At 50.4% G+C, this 19157-nt stretch overlaps 1 protein-coding gene and 1 long non-coding RNA gene across 2 annotated transcripts in view; one reads left to right on the forward strand and one right to left on the reverse strand.

Annotated features, from left to right (window-relative positions):
* Positions 1 to 13533, forward strand: part of LOC102684696 (collagen alpha-2(XI) chain-like) — a 57065-nt gene extending 43532 nt beyond the window's left edge. The window contains exons 54-71 of the mRNA XM_069198941.1: positions 434 to 487; positions 747 to 800; positions 888 to 995; positions 1269 to 1322; positions 1479 to 1532; positions 2191 to 2244; positions 2481 to 2534; positions 2922 to 3029; positions 4578 to 4631; positions 6730 to 6891; positions 7157 to 7210; positions 7739 to 7774; positions 7886 to 7939; positions 8849 to 9131; positions 9424 to 9536; positions 9621 to 9689; positions 10483 to 10716; positions 11460 to 13533. Coding sequence (XP_069055042.1) covers positions 434 to 487; positions 747 to 800; positions 888 to 995; positions 1269 to 1322; positions 1479 to 1532; positions 2191 to 2244; positions 2481 to 2534; positions 2922 to 3029; positions 4578 to 4631; positions 6730 to 6891; positions 7157 to 7210; positions 7739 to 7774; positions 7886 to 7939; positions 8849 to 9131; positions 9424 to 9536; positions 9621 to 9689; positions 10483 to 10716; positions 11460 to 11606 — 1746 coding nt within the window. The 3' untranslated portion in view covers positions 11607 to 13533. The remainder of the gene's footprint in view (positions 1 to 433; positions 488 to 746; positions 801 to 887; positions 996 to 1268; positions 1323 to 1478; positions 1533 to 2190; positions 2245 to 2480; positions 2535 to 2921; positions 3030 to 4577; positions 4632 to 6729; positions 6892 to 7156; positions 7211 to 7738; positions 7775 to 7885; positions 7940 to 8848; positions 9132 to 9423; positions 9537 to 9620; positions 9690 to 10482; positions 10717 to 11459) is intronic.
* The window catches only part of LOC107076155 (uncharacterized), a 118356-nt gene that overhangs the window by 79997 nt on the left and 19202 nt on the right, over positions 1 to 19157 (reverse strand). The gene's annotated exons all lie outside the window — the stretch shown is intronic.

Here is a 19157-nt window from a genome sequence, read left to right on the forward strand (position 1 = left end):
CATGTCAGACAGGAGCCTCATAACACCCTTATGACAACATTACAGCAGTGTAACCAAGGACCCATCCTTACACCAAACATATCCAACATGAGTGTTATAAAACCCTTATAACAACATTACAGCAGCGTAACCCAGGACCCATCCTTACGCCAAACACATCCAGCAGGAGTGTTATAACACCTTAATAACTACCTGTAACAACTGTGTTATAACACCGCTTTAACCGTGTTATACTAGCAAAACAACCTCATTTAATCCAAGAACAACCAGCCGAGGTGTTATAACACCCTTATAACAACCTTTCTCAACAGCACCAGTGACACATTCATTACACGGTCATGAGTGTTAGTTACATGGTAATTACAGATCACAGTTGTAACCTCTCTGATGTGTGCTGTCTGGTCCTTAATCTGTGTCTCTGTTCCTCCCTCAGGGTCCTCAAGGCCCCCCAGGAGGTCTGGGCAACCCTGGTAACCAAGGAGAGAAGGTGAGGCTTCTGAGGGGCTCAGGGGCTCAGGGGTTTGGGGGTTCAGTTAAAGACGATTCCCCAGGGAGCGGAGGAGCCTGACCTGAGCTCACCCTGACCTGTTCCACTGCGGTCTTTGAGTGGGTGTTTCCTGAATCCTCACCTTGCCTGCTGTGTGAGTCAGCAGCGGCTGTCTGTCCTTGTGTGCTTTCCCACGTGTGTCTCTGTGTTTCTGCGCCAGGGGGTCTGTCTAACCTTGCCTGTCTGTCTCTGTCTGCAGGGAGAACCTGGAGAGTCTGGACCACCTGGTGTAGGAGGAGAGCCCGGTCCTAAGGTCAGACATCACAACTCAATTCATAACTGAATCGTCCAGTGGCCTGCTGGGTGTGTCAGAGTGACAGCCTCTGTTGTCCAATGGCAGGGTCCTCGTGGGGAGCGTGGTGAGAAAGGAGAGGCAGGACAGCCCGGTACAGCTGGACCCGCAGGAGTGAAGGGACCCCCTGGAGACGACGGACCCAAAGGAAACCCTGTCAGTACACACAGTGTACATTACACTCTACAACACAGAGTGTAGCACACATGTCATACTCCTCCCACTGTGTAACATACTGCGCAATGTACACACACTGCAGATAATGCAGTTCTGAATTAGTTCAGTTCTGACCATCACACCTACCGCTGTGATTCCTAAGGCATTTTCTAAACTCCCTCCCTCCTCTCTCCTCTCTCCCCTCTCCCCACTCTGCTCTCTCCTTCCTCTGTCTCTTTCCTCTCGTGTCTCCTCTCTCCTTCACTCTCTCAGGGCCCGGTTGGCTTCCCTGGAGACCCTGGTCCCCCTGGTGAAGCCGGTCCAAGAGTGAGTATCACCCGTCTTCCACACAGTCCTGTCAGGATCCCCAAACCCACCAGCGCATCCCAGAAATTCCCTGGAATGCCACAGTACGTGTCCTAACGATGTTCCTTCTGCGTTCGCTCGCCCTGTGACACTAACTGGTATCTCTCTGTGTTTCAGGGTCAGGATGGAGCAAAGGGAGAGAGAGGAGAGGATGGGGAACAGGGACAAGCAGTGAGTCTTCTCTTCATTCTTTATTCTTGTGTGAGGGTCTGGACTCCTCTCTCTGCGTGAGGAGTGTCTCTGGGGCCTGTGTGAGGGTCTGGACTCCTCTCTCTGTGTGAGGAGTGTCTCTGGGGTCTGTGTGAGGGTCTGGACTCCTCTCTCTGTGTGAGGAGTGTCTCTGGGGTCTGTGTGAGGGTCTGGACTCCTCTCTCTGTGTGAGGAGTGTCTCTGGGGTCTGTGTGAGGGTCTGGACTCCTCTCTCTGTGTGAGGAGTGTCTCTGGGGTCTGTGTGAGGGTCTGGACTCCTCTCTCTGTGTGAGGAGTGTCTCTGGGGTCTGTGTGAGGGTCTGGGCTCCTCTCTCTGTGTGAGGAGTGTCTCTGGGGTCTGTGTGAGGGTCTGGACTCCTCTCTCTGTGTGAGGAGTGTCTCTGGGGTCTTTGCGAGGGTCTGGACTCGTCTCTCTGTGTGAGGAGTGTCTCTGGGGTCTGTGTGAGGGTCTGGACTCCTCTCTCTGTGTGAGGAGTGTCTCTGGGGTCTGTGTGAGGGTCTGGACTCCTCTCTCTGTGTGAGGAGTGTCTCTGGGGTCTGTGTGAGGGTCTGGACTCCTCTCTCTGTGTGAGGAGTGTCTCTGGGGTCTGTGTGAATCACTTCACTGTCTTTTTCTTAGGGCTCTCCTGGACCTACCGGTGAAGCTGGGCCTCCAGGACCCCCAGGAAAGAGGGTGAGATTATTTACACCTCCGGAACAGGTCACCCTCTGCACTGCCAGTGGTCACCAGCAGGTGGCAGGCTGCGTTCCAGTTGGGGTGTGAGGCGGTTCAGCTCGTGAACCGCCCTCGAGTATAAATGTCTGCAGAAGGTCCTGCAGCTCATCCTTTGTCCGATTCTGCCATGTGAAGATTTTCCTGGCCTCCTCGGCTCATTTTTAATTTCTCCGTGTCGTCGTGTTCTTTCTCAGGGTCCTTCTGGAGCGCGGGGCGCAGAGGGGCGCCAGGGAGAGAAGGGCAGCAAGGTGAGAGGTCAGGGGTCACCACTCGGGTGGAGTGGGGGGTGGGGGTGAGTGAGGTTCATGAGGACCCCCAATTGCACACCCTGATTTCTCCAAGTTTTCTTTCTCTCACACCCTAAACATGACTGTCTCTCCAGTCTGTCTGTCTCTCAGCCTGTCTGTCTGTCTCTCAGCCTGTCTGTCTGTCTCTCAGCCTGTCTGTGTGTCTCTCCAGTCTGTCTGTCTCTCAGCCTGTCTGAGTGTCTCTCCAGTCTGTCTGTCTCTCAGCCTGTCTGAGTGTCTCTCCAGTCTGTCTGAGTGTCTCTCCAGTCTGTCTGTCTCTCTCTCTGTCTGCCCCTTTCTCTCTTCGTCTCCCTCCCAAGCACTAACCCCTCTCTCTCTGCCTCTCAGGGAGACCCTGGTGCCACCGGACCGGCAGGGAAGACAGGTCCAGTTGGACCTCAGGGACCCCCTGGGAAACCAGGAACAGAAGGGCTGAGGGGCATTCCAGGATCAGTGGTGAGGGTCTTGGGAATACTGGACACACACACACTGTGTATATACACACACATTGTATGGATCGCTGTATACACACACTGTACTGTATAGATCACTGTATATATCACTGTATACACACACTGTACTGTATAGATCACTGTATATATCACTGTATACACACACTGTACTGTAAAGATCACTGTATACACACTGTACTGTATAGATCACTGTATATCACTGTATACACACACTGTACTGTATAGATCACTGTATACACACTGTACTGTATAGATCACTGTATATATCACTGTATACACACTGTACTGTATAGATCACTGTATATATCACTGTATACACACACTGTACTGTATAGATCACTGTATATCACTGTATACACACTGTACTGTATAGATCACTGTATATATCACTGTATACACACACTGTACTGTATAGATCACTGTATACACACTGTACTGTATAGATCACTGTATATCACTGTATACACACTGTACTGTAAAGATCACTGTATACACACTGTACTGTATAGATCACTGTATACACACACTGTACTGTATAGATCACTGTATATATCACTGTATACACACTGTACTGTATAGATCACTGTATACACACACTGTACTGTATAGATTACTGTATATATCACTGTATACACACACTGTACTGTATAGATCACTGTATACACACTGTACTGTATAGATCACTGTATATCACTGTATACACACTGTACTGTATAGATCACTGTATACACACACTGTACTGTATAGATCACTGTATATCACTGTATACACACTGTACTGTATAGATCACTGTATATATCACTGTATACACACACTGTACTGTAAAGATCACTGTATATATCACTGTATACACACACTGTACTGTATAGATCACTGTATATCACTGTATACACACTGTACTGTATAGATCACTGTATATATCACTGTATACACACTGTACTGTATAGATCACTGTATACACACACTGTACTGTATAGATCACTGTATATCACTGTATACACACATTGTACTGTAAAGATCACTGTATATATCACTGTATACACACTGTACTGTATAGATCACTGTATATATCACTGTATACACACTGTACTGTAAAGATCACTGTATATATCACTGTATACACACTGTACTGTAAAGATCACTGTATACACACACTGTACTGTAAAGATCACTGTATATATCACTGTATACACACTGTACTGTATAGATCACTGTATACACACACTGTACTGTATAGATCACTGTATATATCACTGTATACACACACTGTACTGTAAAGATCACTGTATATATCACTGTATACACACTGTACTGTAAAGATCACTGTATTTGTACACTGACACTGTAAAGACACACTAACTCTGTATGATTTAACACTACATTTTACACTAAACCCCAGTGAAGGAGCATCAGGACTCCTCTGGGCAGCAGGTCCACCAGAGGCCAGGATCCATCGCACACAGGGGGCTCTGAGCTGCTGTGAGGGAGCGTGTGTCTGTATTAACCCCTCTCCCCCCTCCCCCTCTCCCAGGGAGAACAAGGCGCCCCAGGTGCGACTGGACAGAGGGGACCCCCCGGACCCATGGTGAGGACTACCTAAGTCTCTATGTTCTTTAGGATATTAACTCTCTATAAGGAAGCTCTCTCTATATAAAGCTTCGATCTAAAGAGTACATCGAATATGAATTCGAAGGTACAGTGTATACAAACTCTCTCTATAGGGCACACTCTATACTAACCCTCTCTATTTAGGTACTCAGTATTAATCCTGTCTATAAGGTACACTCTATACTAATCCTTTCTATAGGGTACAGTCTATATCAAGTCTCTCTATAGGGTACACTCTATACTACCCCCCTCTGTAGTGGTACACTTTATACTAACAATCTCTATAGGGAGCATTCTAAATTAACCCTCTACTCTGACCCCCTACACTAAGCCTCTCTATTGGCCAAACACCATACAAGCTCTGTCTATATCTGGACACACTGTGCAAGTTCTGTCTATAGGGCACACTCTATACAAGCTCTGTCTATAGGGCACTCTATACAAGCTCTGTCTATAGGGCACACTCTATACAAGCTCTGTCTGTAGGGCACACTCTATACAAGCTCTGTCTATAGGGCACACTCTATACAAGCTCTGTCTGTAGGACACACTCTATACAAGCTCTGTCTATAGGGCACACATTATACAAGCTCTGTCTATAGGGCACACATTATACAAGCTCTGTCTGTAGGGCACACTCTATACAAGCTCTGTCTATAGGGCACACTCTATACAATCTCTGTCTGTAGGGCACACTCTATACAAGCTCTGTCTATGGGACACACTGTGCAAGTTCTGTCTATAGGGCACACTCTATACAAGCTCTGTCTATGGGACACACTGTGCAAGTTCTGTCTATAGGGCACACTCTATACAAGCTCTGTCTATAGGGCACACATTATACAAGCTCTGTCTGTAGGGCACACTCTATACAAGCTCTGTCTATAGGGCACACTCTATACAAGCTCTGTCTATGGGACACACTGTGCAAGTTCTGTCTATAGGGCACACTCTATACAAGCTCTGTCTATAGGGCACACATTATACAAGCTCTGTCTGTAGGGCACACTCTATACAAGTTCTGTCTGTAGGGCACACATTATACAAGCTCTGTCTATAGGGCACACTATACAAGCTCTGTCTGTAGGTTACAGTCTATACAAGCTCTGTCTATAGGGCACACTCTATACAAGCTCTGTCTATAGGGCACACTATACAAGCTCTGTCTAGGACACACCTTATACAAGCTCTGTCTGTAGGGCACACTCTATACAAGCTCTGTCTATAGGGCACACTCTATACAAGCTCTGTCTATAGGGCACACTATACAAGCTCTGTCTGTAGGTTATAGTCTATACAAGCTCTGTCTATAGGGCACACTATACAAGCTCTGTCTGTAGGTTATAGTCTATACAAGCTCTGTCTATAGGGCACACTATACAAGCTCTGTCTGTAGGTTACAGTCTATACAAGCTCTGTCTGTAGGACACACTCTATACAAGCTCTGTCTATAGGGCACTCTATACAAGCTCTGTCTGTAGGTTACAGTCTATACAAGCTCTGTCTGTAGGACACACTCTATACAAGCTCTGTCTATAGGGCACACTCTATACAAGCTCTGTCTGTAGGGCACACTCCATACAAGCTCTGTCTATAGGGCACTCTATACAAGCTCTGTCTGTAGGTTACAGTCTATACAAGCTCTGTCTGTAGGACACACTCTATACAAGCTCTGTCTATAGGGCACTCTATACAAGCTCTGTCTGTAGGTTACAGTCTATACAAGCTCTGTCTGTAGGACACACTCTATACAAGCTCTGTCTATAGGGCACACTCTATACAAGCTCTGTCTATAGGGCACTCTATACAAGCTCTGTCTGTAGGTTACAGTCTATACAAGTTCTGTCTGTAGGGCACACTCTATACAAGCTCTGTCTGTAGGGCACACTCTATACAAGCTCTGTCTGTAGGACACACTCTATACAAGTTCTGTCTATAGGGCACACTCCATACAAGCTCTGTCTGTGCGACACACTCTGTATGAACCCTCTGTAGTCAGCTCTGTCTGTGGGACACACTCTGTATGAACCTCTGTCGTCAGCTCTGTACAGTAACTCTCTCTCTCCACCTCCCAGGGTCCCCCAGGGCTGCCAGGCTTGAAAGGTGACCCGGGGTCAAAGGGCGAGAAGGGTCACCCTGGATTAATCGGTCTGATTGGGCCCCCCGGCGAGCAGGGAGAGAAGGGAGACCGGGGCCTCCCGGGGCCCCAGGGCAGCACCGGGTCCAAGGGGGAGACTGTGAGTACGGCAGCATGTACCCCCCGTACCCCACCACTACCCCACACGCCCTACATGTAGCCCATAAACCCCTACAGCATTCACTACATGTTCCACTGCCCATTTCTTGATTCATTGTCCTGGACACCCCGTTATTTCTCCTGCACACTCTGTCTATCCCCTACACCCCGAAAGTACCACCCCTCTATACCCCCACACGGCTCTCGCAGTCACCCCCTGTCTAGGCCGTCTCCCTAAGTGAGGTCTGTGCTCTGTTGTTTCTTAGGGAATGCCTGGATCTACTGGCCCCCTGGGCCCTGCTGGACCCCCTGGCCTGCCTGTGAGTGTGACCCCTCTTTCTGCATCTGCCCCCCACGAACCCTGTGTGTACCCCCACCTCTTTCTCTAGTCTTTCCCTGTTCCTCCCTCCCTCTCCCCTCTTCTCTCCGTACCCCTTTTCCTTTCTCCCTCTCTCTCTCCTCTCTCTGTACCCCTGTTCCTCTCTCTCTCCTCTCTCTGTACCCCTGTTCCTCTCTCCCTCTCTCCTCTCTCTGTACACCTGTTCCTCTCTCCCTCTCCTCTCTCTGTACCCCTGTTCCTCTCTCCCTCTCTCCTCTCTCTGTACACCTGTTCCTCTCTCCCCCTACTCTCTCTGTACCCCTGTTCCTCTCTCCCTCTCTCTCTCCTCTCTCTGTACCCCTGTTCCTCTCTCCCTCTCTCTCTCCTCCCTCTGTACCCCTCACTCAGTCTCTGCAGTGCCCCCTAATAAGCACTGAGGGAGCAGGACTGACTGTTCTCTCTAGTTTCTCTTTCTGCACCACTGTGTTTCGCTCAGACCCACTGAACCTCCTCTCTCTGTGTCTCTCAGGGTCCCCCTGGTCTCAAGGGTGCGAAAGGAGCCACGGTGAGTGTTTCTGTCTCGGCTGTGTCCGTGCCATGTGTCGATGAGCAGCTCTGGGAGCGTTTGCTTTTCCTGTTCGTGGTGCCTCAGTCTTTCACCGTTTGTCTTTTTTAGGGCTCTGCTGGTCCTAAAGGAGAAAAGGGTGTACAGGGACCACCTGGACCTCCGGTAAGTGTCCACATCAATCATCCTAGACTGTCAGGTCACTTATAATCGGAAATGTCAGTGTGTCTGGGGTCTGTGTGAGGGTCTGTGCTCCTCTTTCTGTGTGAGGAGTGTCTCTGGAGTCTGTGTGAGGGTCTGGACTCCTCTCTCTGTGTGAGGAGTGTCTCTGGGGTCTGTGTGAGGGTCTGTGCTCCTCTTTCTGTGTGAGGAGTGTCTCTGGGGTCTGTGTGAGGGTCTGGACTCCTCTCTCTGTGGGAGGAGTGTCTCTGGGGTCTGTGTGAGGGTCTGGACTCCTCTCTCTGTGTGAGGAGTGTCTCTGGGGTCTGTGTGAGGGTCTGGACTCCTCTCTCTGTGTGAGGAGTGTCTCTGGGGTCTGTGTGAGGGGTCTGGACTCCTCTCTCTGTGTGAGGAGTGTCTCTGGGCTCTGTGTGAGGGCCTGGACTCCTCTCTCTGCGTGAGGAGTGTCTCTGGGGTCTGTGTGAGGGTCTGGACTCCTCTCTCTGTGTGAGGAGTGTCTCTGGGGTCTGTGTGAGGGTCTGGACTCCTCTCTCTGTGTGAGGAGTGTCTCTGGGGTCTGTGTGAGGGTCTGTGCTCCTCTCTCTGTGTGAGGAGTGTCTCTGGGGTCTGTGTGAGGGTCTGGACTCCTCTCTCTGTGTGAGGAGTGTCTCTGGGGTCTGTGTGAGGGTCTGGACTCCTCTCTCTGTGTGAGGAGTGTCTCTGGGGTCTGTGTGAGGGGTCTGGACTCCTCTCTCTGTGTGAGGAGTGTCTCTGGGGTCTGTGTGAGGGGCTGGACTCGTCTCTCTGTGTGAGGAGTGCCTCTGGGGTCTGTGTGAGGGTCTGGACTCATCTCTCTGTGTTTTAGGGGTGCCTACATTCTCTCTCATGCCCCCTCTTTCCGTCCCTCTTTCCCAGGGGCCCCCAGGAGAGGTGATCCAGCCGCTACCCTTCCAGATGCCCAAGAAGTCGAAGCGCTCCATCGACGCCAGCATGCCCCTGTCCGACAGCGGGGACGCCGCGCCGGCCGACTCCACGGGCTCGGAGTTCCTGCTGGGCAGCGAGGGCATGGAGGAGATCTTCGGCTCCCTGAACTCCCTGAGGCAGGAGATCGAGAACCTGCGGCACCCGCTGGGCACCAGGGACAGCCCCGCGCGCACCTGCCAGGACCTGAAGCTCTGCCAGCCCGACTACCAGGACGGTAGGAGAACCGTGGGGCCCACTGGACTTTAAAGGAGGACGGAAGAGATTATGTGATTACTGTTTTGATATTACACAGGGGTGAAGCGGTCAGCCCTGGGGCCAATCCCTGGGGTGCTGTCTGTGTGGAGTCTGCATGTTCTCCCCGTGTTCACATACGTTTTCCTCCCACAGCCCACAGACATGCTGGTGGGTTAATTGGCTTCTGGGAAAAGTGGCCCAATTTCTGTGTGTGTGTGTCCTGCCACGTGCCTGTCTATCTGTCCACATACGTGCCTCTCGTGTGCCTGCAGGGGAATACTTCATTGACCCGAACCAGGGCTGCGCCAGAGACTCGTTCAAGGTGCTCTGCAACTTCACTGCTGGAGGAGAGACCTGCATCTTCCCGGCCAAGAACATACAGAAGGTGAGACTGTGACACGCCTCTACCTCCCCCTGCTGGTACACAGTGGAAGTGCCACAGCTAACCCTCCCTCTCTCCCTCCCTCAGGTGAAGATGGACTCCTGGTCCAACGAGTCTCCGGGCTCCTGGTTCAGTCAGTTCAAGACTGGCAGCAAGGTGAGGCTCTTTCTCTCCTTCTTCCTCCTCCTCCTCTCTGTCTTCTTCCCACTCCTCTTTCTCCTTCTCACCCCTCTCCCCCCTCTCTCTCCTCCTCCCCTGGGCTCTGAGTGTCGGTCTGGCAGTGTCTGGCAGCCTGTTTCCCTGCAAGTGACAGGTTGTAAAACCAGAGTGTCTGTACTCACCCCCTGGCCCTGCTCTCCAGCTATCCCTCTCTCTCTCGTCCTCTTCCCCCTCTCTCTCCTCCTCCCCTGGGCTCTGAGTGTCAGTCTGGCAGCCTGTTTCCCTGCGAGTGACAGGTTGTAAAACCAGAGTGTCTGTACTCACCCCCTGGCCCTGCTCTCCAGCTGTCCCTCTCTCTCTCCTCCTCTCCCCCCTCTCTCTCCTCCTCCCCTGGGCTCTGAGTGTCAGTCTGGCAGCCTGTTTCCCTGCGAGTGACAGGTTGTAAAACCAGAGTGTCTGTACTCACCCCCTGGCCCTGCTCTCCAGCTATCCCTCTCTCTCTCCTCCTCTCCCCCCTCTCTCTCCTCCTCCCCTGGGCTCTGAGTGTCAGTCTGTCAGTGTCTGGCAGCCTGTTTCCCTGCGAGTGACAGGTTGTAAAACCAGAGTGTCTGTACTCACCCCCTGGCCCTGCTCTCCAGCTATCCCTCTCTCTCTCGTCCTCTTCCCCCTCTCTCTCCTCCTCCCCTGGGCTCTGAGTGTCGGTCTGGCAGTGTCTGGCAGCCTGTTTCCCTGCGAGTGACAGGTTGTAAAACCAGAGTGCCTGTACTCACCCCCTGCCCCTGCTCTCCAGCTGTCCTATGTGGACTCCGATGGCGAGCCAGTTGGCGTGGTCCAGCTGGCCTTCCTGCGGCTCCTCAGTGTCTCGGCGCGCCAGAACTTCACCTACCACTGCCACAGATCCGTCGCCTGGCAACAGGTCTCCACCGGCGACTACTCCAGGGCAATTCACTTCCAGAGCAGCAACGAGCAGGACCTGACCTACGGCAACAGCCCCTACATCAAGGCCCTGGAGGACGGCTGCTCTGTGAGTCAATACTCAAAGACAACGCAGGCTGACACAGTCAATACAGACTGACACAGAGTCAGTACAGACTGACAGCGAGTCAGTACAGACTGACAGCAAGTCAGTACAGGCTGACAGAGTCAATACAGACTGACACAGAGTCAGTACAGGCTGACAGAGTCAATACAGACTGACACAGAGTCAGTACAGACTGACACAGAGTCAGTACAGGCTGACAGAGTCAATACAGACTGACACAGAGTCTGTACAGACTGACAGCGAGTCAGTACAGGCTGACAGAGTCAATACAGACTGACACAGAGTCAGTACAGGCTGACAGAGTCAGTACAGACTGACACAGAGTCAGTACAGGCTGACAGAGTCAATACAGACTGACACAGAGTCAGTACAGACTGACACAGAGTCAGTACAGACTGACACAGAGTCAATACAGACTGACACAGAGTCAGTACAGACTGACAGCGAGTCAGTACAGGCTGACAGAGTCAATACAGACTGACACAGAGTCAGTACAGGCTGACAGAGTCAATACAGACTGACACAGAGTCAGTACAGGCTGACACAGAGTCAGTACAGGCTGACAGAGTCAATACAGACTGACACAGAGTCAGTACAGGCTGACAGAGAGTCAGTACAGGCTGACAGAGTCAATACAGACTGACACAGAGTCAGTACAGGCTGACACAGAGTCAGTCCAGGCTTGAGGTGTCAGAAATTCACCCCTCTCCCTCTGTCTCCCCCAGAATCGGAAGGGCTTTGACAAGACGGTGCTGGAGATGAACACGCCCCTGGTGGAGCAGCTCCCCCTGCTGGACGTGCTGTTTACAGACTTTGGGGAAGAGAAACAGGAATTTGGCTTCGAAGTGGGACCTGTCTGTTTTCTGGGCTGAGCCCCACAGTGACCTGCACACACACACACACACGGACAGACCCACGGACACGCACGGACACACACACTCTGACAGACCCAGGGACCAAGCTGCACACACTTCACAGGGCAGGAAAAACGACGGACAACACATCAGAAGGAAGGATCACTAAACGCTCCTCGTGGAATAATGGGATTCGTCATCTCCGGTGCTGAAGAACAGGGGCCCGGACCGGCCCGGCGTCTCCGAAACTCTCCCCCTCTCGTGCTCTTCCTGTCCGCGCCCGGCCCGCCAAGCCTGCCCAGCCCACCCGCACACGCCCCAGCCCCGCCCCTTCCCGCGGGTCACTTCCTCTCTCGCCTGGCCTCGCCCGGGTAAAGAGGGGGACAGGGACAGAAGCCCTCACCTGGGTTAGCTGTCAGGACATCGTCGCTGGCGAAGGGACTGTGGCCGGTCGTACGCAGGGCGCGTCCCGAGCTCCGGTCGCAGGGCAGGGGTCCCAGAGGCTCCCAGGGCTGGACAGCCTAGTCCCGCTGGATGTCAGGGCAAGACAGTGAGTACAGGAGTACAGCACAGTGCAGTACAGTGTGGTGCAGTGTAGTATAATACAGTGCCGTATAGTGTGGTATATTGCAGTATAATACAGTGCAGTGTGGTATAGTGCAGTATATCACAGTGCAGTGTGGTACAGTGCAGTATATCACAGTGCAGTGTGGTACAGTGCAGTATATCACAGTATATCACAGTGCAGTGTGGTACAGTGCAGTATATCACAGTATAATACAGTGCAGTGTGGTACAGTGCAGTATATCACAGTGCAGTGTGGTACAGTGCAGTATATCACAGTATATCACAGTGCAGTGTGGTACAGTGCAGTATATCACAGTATAATACAGTGCAGTGCAGTGTGGTACAGTGTGGTACAGTGCAGTATGGTACGATGCAGTATATCGCAGTATACTACAGTGCATTATATTGCAGTATAATACAGTGCAGTGTGTTATAGTGCTGTATAATAGTGCAGTGTAGTACAGTGCAGTATAATACAGTGCAGTGTGTTATAGTGCTGTATAATAGTGCAGTGTAGTACAGTGCAGTATAATACAGTGCAGTGTGGTACGGTGCAGTATATTGCAGTGTATTACAGCGCAGTACAGGGCAGTCTCCCCTCTCTGACCCCAGCTCTTTGCCCTTACCTAGGAGACCCGTGACTCCAGTGTGGTCCCCCAGGTGGATTCAGGGGCTGGGGGGTATTTATGAGTATTTATTTGTCTATTTATACAATCAGGTATCACTAGAAAGGGGAGGGGGGAGGGGGGAAGGGTCCAGGTCTCGCCAAGGCTCGAGGTTCGTTAGTGCAACTGTCATCCCCCCAGCGCCAACGGGCAGCGCGGGCCTGCCCCTGCTGCTGGAACTGGGAGCCCCGCACGCGGGCGGGACCGGGGCGAGGGGCGAGGGGCGAGGGGCGAGGGGGCGGGGAGCCACACGCAGACGAACCGCGCCGGGCTGGACCAGAAATACCCCCTGTTCTCTCCGGGTCTGTGAACAAGCGAATCGGTCCTCTGGTGCTCACGAAGCCCGTCTGTCTGCTCCGCGCCGGGCAGGGGCTCCCACACGATCCGAGAAAAATCAATGGTGCTGAACAGAAAAAAAAGTATTATTTTATAATGTTTGTAAGTAATTTTTTAAAAGTTTGTTTTCTGTAATATATAATCTTGAAATGAGACGGCTGCTGCCTTCTGCCTGCTGCTGTGCCTGTGCCTGTGCTCTGTGCTCCTCCAGCTCTGCCTCTCCCTCTGCCTCTCCCTCTGTCTCTCCCTCTGCTCTCCTGCTCTCCTGCTCTCCTGTCGGCGTTGCGCTTCATCGTCTTCATTCCTTCCTCGGCTTGTCCTTTTCGTTTTTTGTGTTCAGAGTCTCCCATTAAACCACACGCCAATGCAAAACTCTCCCTCAGTGTCCGTCTGTGTCTCTCTGTGGTCGGGGGTGTGTCCGTGTCCTGAGGCTGTCTGGTTGTGTCTCTCTGTCTCCACCTGTCTCCCCTCTCCTCTCCACCTGTCTCCTTCCCCTCACTCTCTCTCTCTATCCTCTCTCTGTATCTCTCTACCTGTCTCCCCCCTCACTCTCTCGCTCTCTCTCCTCTCTCTGTATCTCTCTACCTGTCTCCCCCCTCACTCTCTCGCTCTCTCTCCTCTCTCTGTATCTCTCTACCTGTCTCCCCCCTCACTCTCTCGCTCTCTCTCCTCTCTCTGTATCTCTCCACCTGTCTCCCCCCTCACTCTCTCGCTCTCTCTCCTCTCTCTGTATCTCTCCACCTGTCTCCCCCCTCACTCTCTCTCTCTCCTCTCTCTGTATCTCTCCACCTGTCTCCCTCTCTCTCTGGGTTTCTTATTCAGATTCTTATTCCAGCAGTTTTGCTCAGTATTGCCAACTGGTTTAGTGACAGTATTTAGGATTGCTGGGGCCCTGGGTTTAATTCTGGATGTGCTGTGTGGAGTCTGCATGTTCTCCTCACGTTCCCGTGAGTTTCCTCCAGTTCCTCCACTGGTGTCCAGGGAGGGGCTGGTGTCCTGTGATGGACTGGTGTCCAGGGAGGGGCTGGGGTCCTGTGATGGACTGGTGTCCAGGGAGGGGCTGGTGTCCTGTGATGGACTGGTGTCCAGGGAGGGGCTGGGGTTCTGTGATGGACTGGTGTCCAGGGAGGGGCTGGGATCCTGTGAGGGGCTGGTGTCCAGGGAGGGGCTGGTGTCCAGGGAGGGGCTGGGGTCCTGTGATGGACTGGTGTCCTGTGATGGACTGGTGTCCAGGGAGGGGCTGGTGTCCTGTGATGGATTGGTGTCCAGGGAGGGGCTGGGGTCCTGTGATGGACTGGTGTCCAGTGAGGGGCTGGGGTCCTGTCCAGGCCGTACCCTGCCTTGCTCCCAGTGTGTGCTGGGATAGACCCCAGCTCCCTGTGCCCCTGTCCTGGATAAAGCCGTGAGAAAGTAGATGGACGTCTCTTCCAGTGTTGGTTTCTCTGGAGTCTTTCGTGACCACGTTTTCTAAACCTGGGTTCTGGCAGATTCAGAAATACTTGTGCCACACACACACACACACACACACACACACACACACACACACACACACACACACAAATCCTCAGTCCTGCCTGCAGCCTCTCTCATCCTGACTGACGACACCAGAGCCGAGACAGGAGTCTGCCTGAGCACACCGGCCCAGTGCGCAGCCTGCCCAGAACCAAGCTGTGAACCGATCAGGCCTGCCTTCGTGTTAACTAGGAACCAATCAGGACTGCCTGTGTGTTAGCTGGGATCCAATCAGGACTGCCTTCGTGTTACTAGGAACCAATCAGGACTGCCTGTGTGTTAGCTGGGATCCAATCAGGACTGCCTGTGTGTTAGCTGGGATCCAATCAGGACTGCCTGTGACTTTATCTGGTTTTATCATGATTTTATTAATTTGCCTCACAATTTTTGATTGCTGTTTTGGTTATTTAGGAAAAGAAGCACAAATATCTTTTAAAGGAATTAAAAAGAGATTTACAGGCAGATTGAGATTTATCATATATAAATTATATCTATATTACAATGAATAATCTCCCGTTTAATTGAGGGGCAGAAGTGTGCTCTACTGTTTAATTGAGGGGCGGAAGTGGCCTCTCCTCTTTAATTGAGGGGCGGAAGTGGGCTCTGCTGTTAAATTGAGGAGCGGAAGTGGCCTCTCCTGTTTAATTGAGGAGCGGAAGGGCGCTCGGCGCTACTTCGTCAAACAGACGAGTATCGGCGTCCTGCTCTCCTCGGATGTTCCCTGTACCCGTCAGTAAGAAAGGTTTTTACTGCACTGGTAGATTTATTACGTGTGTGCCTGGCTGTTTATTCAGTGAAGCCGTTAGTGAAGAACAAGCGGCGCTTTCCCTTGTTCTGAGGTCTTCCCGGCTGGTTGTGAGTTGTGCTGTGAGTCACTGAGCCACACAGCGGTTTTCACGAACACTTGTTCTGTATTCACGGTGCTGGGTCTTCATTTTCATTTCTAGTCGCCGAACCGGACAGAGCTTCTCCGTGTTAGTTATGGTCTGTGTTCACGGTACTGGTTCTCAATATTACTGTTCAGTCACTAATCCCTACAGAAGTTGTTCCAACCCATTTTCTTATACGGTATATTCACCCAGCTGGTTCTTAATTACACTGTCTGGTCACTGAGCCAGACGGGTTTATTCCTGGATATTTATGAGAGATTTTCTGGACTGGTGGTTAAGTTTTTGTAGCTAAACCAGACAGTATTTGTCTTTAATTATTGTTATATATTCACCGCACCGTACTGGTGTTAATTATACTGACTAATCACTAAACCGGACAGAGCTTTTCCTTATTAATTATGTTCTATATTCACGGTACTAGTTGTTAATTTTAATTTCTAGTCACTAAACCGGACAGAGCTTTTCCGTATTAATAATGTTCTATATTCACGGTAGTGGTTCTTAATATTACTGTCTAATCAGTAAACCAGACGGTGTTATTCCTGAATATTTATGTGATATATTCGCTGTCCTGGTTGTTAATTTAAATTTCTTGTAGCTAAACCAGACAGTATTTGTCTTTAATAATTGTTATATTCACTGTGCTGAGTGTTAATTATACAGACTAGTCACTAAACCGGACAGAGCTTCTCCTTATTAATTATGTTCTATATTCACGGTACTGGTTGTTAATTATACAGACTAGTCACTAAACTGGACAAACGGTGTTATTCCTGGATATTTATGTGAGAGATTTTCTGGACTGGTGGTTACGTTTTTCTAGCTAAACCAGACAGTATTTGTCTTTAACTATTTTTATATATTCACCGCACCGTACTGGTGTTAATTATACTGACTAGTCACTAAACCGGACAGTTTTTCCTTATTAATTATATTCTATATTCACGGTACTGGTTGTTAATTTTAATTTCTAGTCACTAAACCAGACGGTGTTATTCCTGAATATGTATGTGATGTATTCGCCGTACTGGTTGTTAATTTTAATTTCTTGTTGCTAAACCAGAAAGTATTTGTCTTTAATAATTGTTATATTCACGGTACTGGTTGTTAATTATACTGACTAGTCACTAAACCGGACAGAGTTTTTCCTTATTAATTATATTCTATATTCACGGTACTGGTTGTTAATTATACTGAATAGTCACTAAACCGGACAGTTTTTCCTTATTAATTATGTTCTATATTCCCCGTGCTGGGTGTTAATTGGACTGTAGTCGCAGAACCAGACGGTGTTTTCCATGAATACTCGTGTTATATCTTCACTCTGCTGTTTATTAATTGTGTTTTGTAGCCATTAAACCAGGCTGTGATCTTCCTGAGTTATTGTCGTATATATTCACCGTCCTGGTTGTTAATTATTCTCATTAGTCTCTAAACCCGACGGAGTTTTTCCTGAATAAGTGTTCATTATTCACGGTACTGGTTGTTAATTTTAATTTCTAGTTACTAAACCGGACAGAGCTTTTCCGTATTAATTATATTCTATATTCACGGTACTGATTGTTAATTTTAATTTCTAGTCACTAAACCGGACAGAGTTTTTCCTTATTAATTGTTCTATATTCACGTTAGTGGTTGTTAATATTACTGTCTAATCAGTAAACCAGACGGTGTTATTCCTGAATATTTATGTGATATATTCGCTGTCCTGGTCGGTAATTTAAATTTCTTGTAGCTAAACCTGACAGTATTTGTCTTTAATTATGTTCACTGTACTGGTTGTTAATTATACAGACTAGTCACTAAACCGGACAGACGGTGTTATTCCTGGATATTTATGCGAGAGATTTTCTGGACTGGTGGCTAAGTTTTTCTAGCTAAACCAGACAGTATTTGTCTTTAATTATTGTTATATATTCACCGCACCGTACTGGTGTTAATTATACTGACTAGTCACTAATCCGGACAGAGCTTTTCCTTATTAATTATGTTCTATATTCACGGTAGTGGTTCTTAATATTACTGTCTAATCAGTAAACCAGACGGTGTTAGTCCTGAATATTTATGTGATATATTCGCCGTACTGGTTGTTAATTTTAATTTCTTGTTGCTAAACCAGAAAGTATTTCTTTAATAATTGTTATATTCACGGTACTGGTTGTTAATTGTACTGACTAGTCACTAAACCAGACACAGTTTTTCCTTATTAATTATGTTCTATATTCCCCGTGCTGGGTGTTAATTGGACTGTAGTCACAGAACCAGACGGTGTTTTCCATGAATACTGGTGTTATATCTTCACTCTACTGCTTAGTAATTTAGATCTAAACCATACTGTTTTTCCTGAACAGTTGTTCTGTGTTCACGGTACCGGCTCTGAATATCACTGTTCAGTCACCAAACCATACAGAATGTTTTCTTATTCACCGAACTGGTGATTGATTTGACTGTGTGGCCACAGGACCCTTCGTTGTTTTTCATGAATAATTGTTATATATTGACTGTAGTGGAACAAGTAACAGGTTTCTTCCTGCTGAAAAGAGAAGACAGAAACTGCAACGTTTCGGCTGTGGAGCCTTCCTCAGGTGCGAGAAACCCTGTTTTCTAGGGTGTGTGTGTATGGGGTGACCCTTAGAGGAACCAGCCCTGTTCATCCACGGTCTCTCCTCTCTTCCAGAGGGGAGCAGTACTGGGACCCCTGGCTGCTCAGCTGTGTGTCGTTGAAGGTCTGCAGCTGGTTCTGGACGGGCCGTCTGCTCCTCTCCACCTGAGCACCAGAGAAGTGTGGGTGTCAGTGAGGGGGTGTCGTGGACTGAGAAATGGGAGTGAATCCACCAGAGACGTGGCCGACACGTTGGTGTCCAAACCCACTGTGTGGTACGTGAAGCAGCAAGGACACGCTGGGGGACCACAGGAGACCACAGGGGAGGAAGACCCCAGAAGACTTTCAGCCGTGAAGAAAAGCCCCTTTTCTCCTGTGGAGCAGGTCAGGAGTGCTCTCCGGGACGTAGGCGGGGGTGTGTGGGAGCCCCCCATGAAGAGCAGAGGACAGCAGCCTGAGCTCAGGGGGTCCCCACTGCTGCGGGCCGCAGGTGAGCCCCTGGAACAGACAGGCCAGGCTGCAGCCTGCCGAGGTCTGGGACAAAGCCTGCTGGACGGAGCTGCCCCGGGGGACAGTGTGGAGAGAAAGGAGCAGGGTGGAGGTGGGCTCCTGGCCCGGGCGGGTGTGGCTCAGTGGAGCTGGCTCTCTCTGGTCCTCTTGATGGAGTGACGGCACAACTCGGGGGCTCGGTGACTCGGTGACCCCACGCGTCCTGCTCAGGGCGGCCAGCGGGGGGCTCTTGAGGGGCCAGGCCAGTCGCGGGCGCGAGGAGCTGGGGACGCCGTGTCCAGGCCCGGCGGAGCAGCCCCAGGGAGGTGCCCTGCGTGGGGGCTGTCTAGGGGTCCCGGGCTTCAGGCTGTCGGCCACCGCGAGGGGTTCGCACCCAGGTTCTGCGCACGACGGTTTCGTCTTAATGTCTGTTGGCGACCCGAGCACGTCTGGAGCTGTGACACAGAGAGATTGTGTGTAAGTAGGGCTGTGGCTCCTATAAGGTTCA

The sequence above is a fragment of the Lepisosteus oculatus genome, chromosome 14, assembly GCF_040954835.1.
Source record: "Lepisosteus oculatus isolate fLepOcu1 chromosome 14, fLepOcu1.hap2, whole genome shotgun sequence".
Taxonomy (NCBI): domain Eukaryota; kingdom Metazoa; phylum Chordata; class Actinopteri; order Semionotiformes; family Lepisosteidae; genus Lepisosteus; species Lepisosteus oculatus.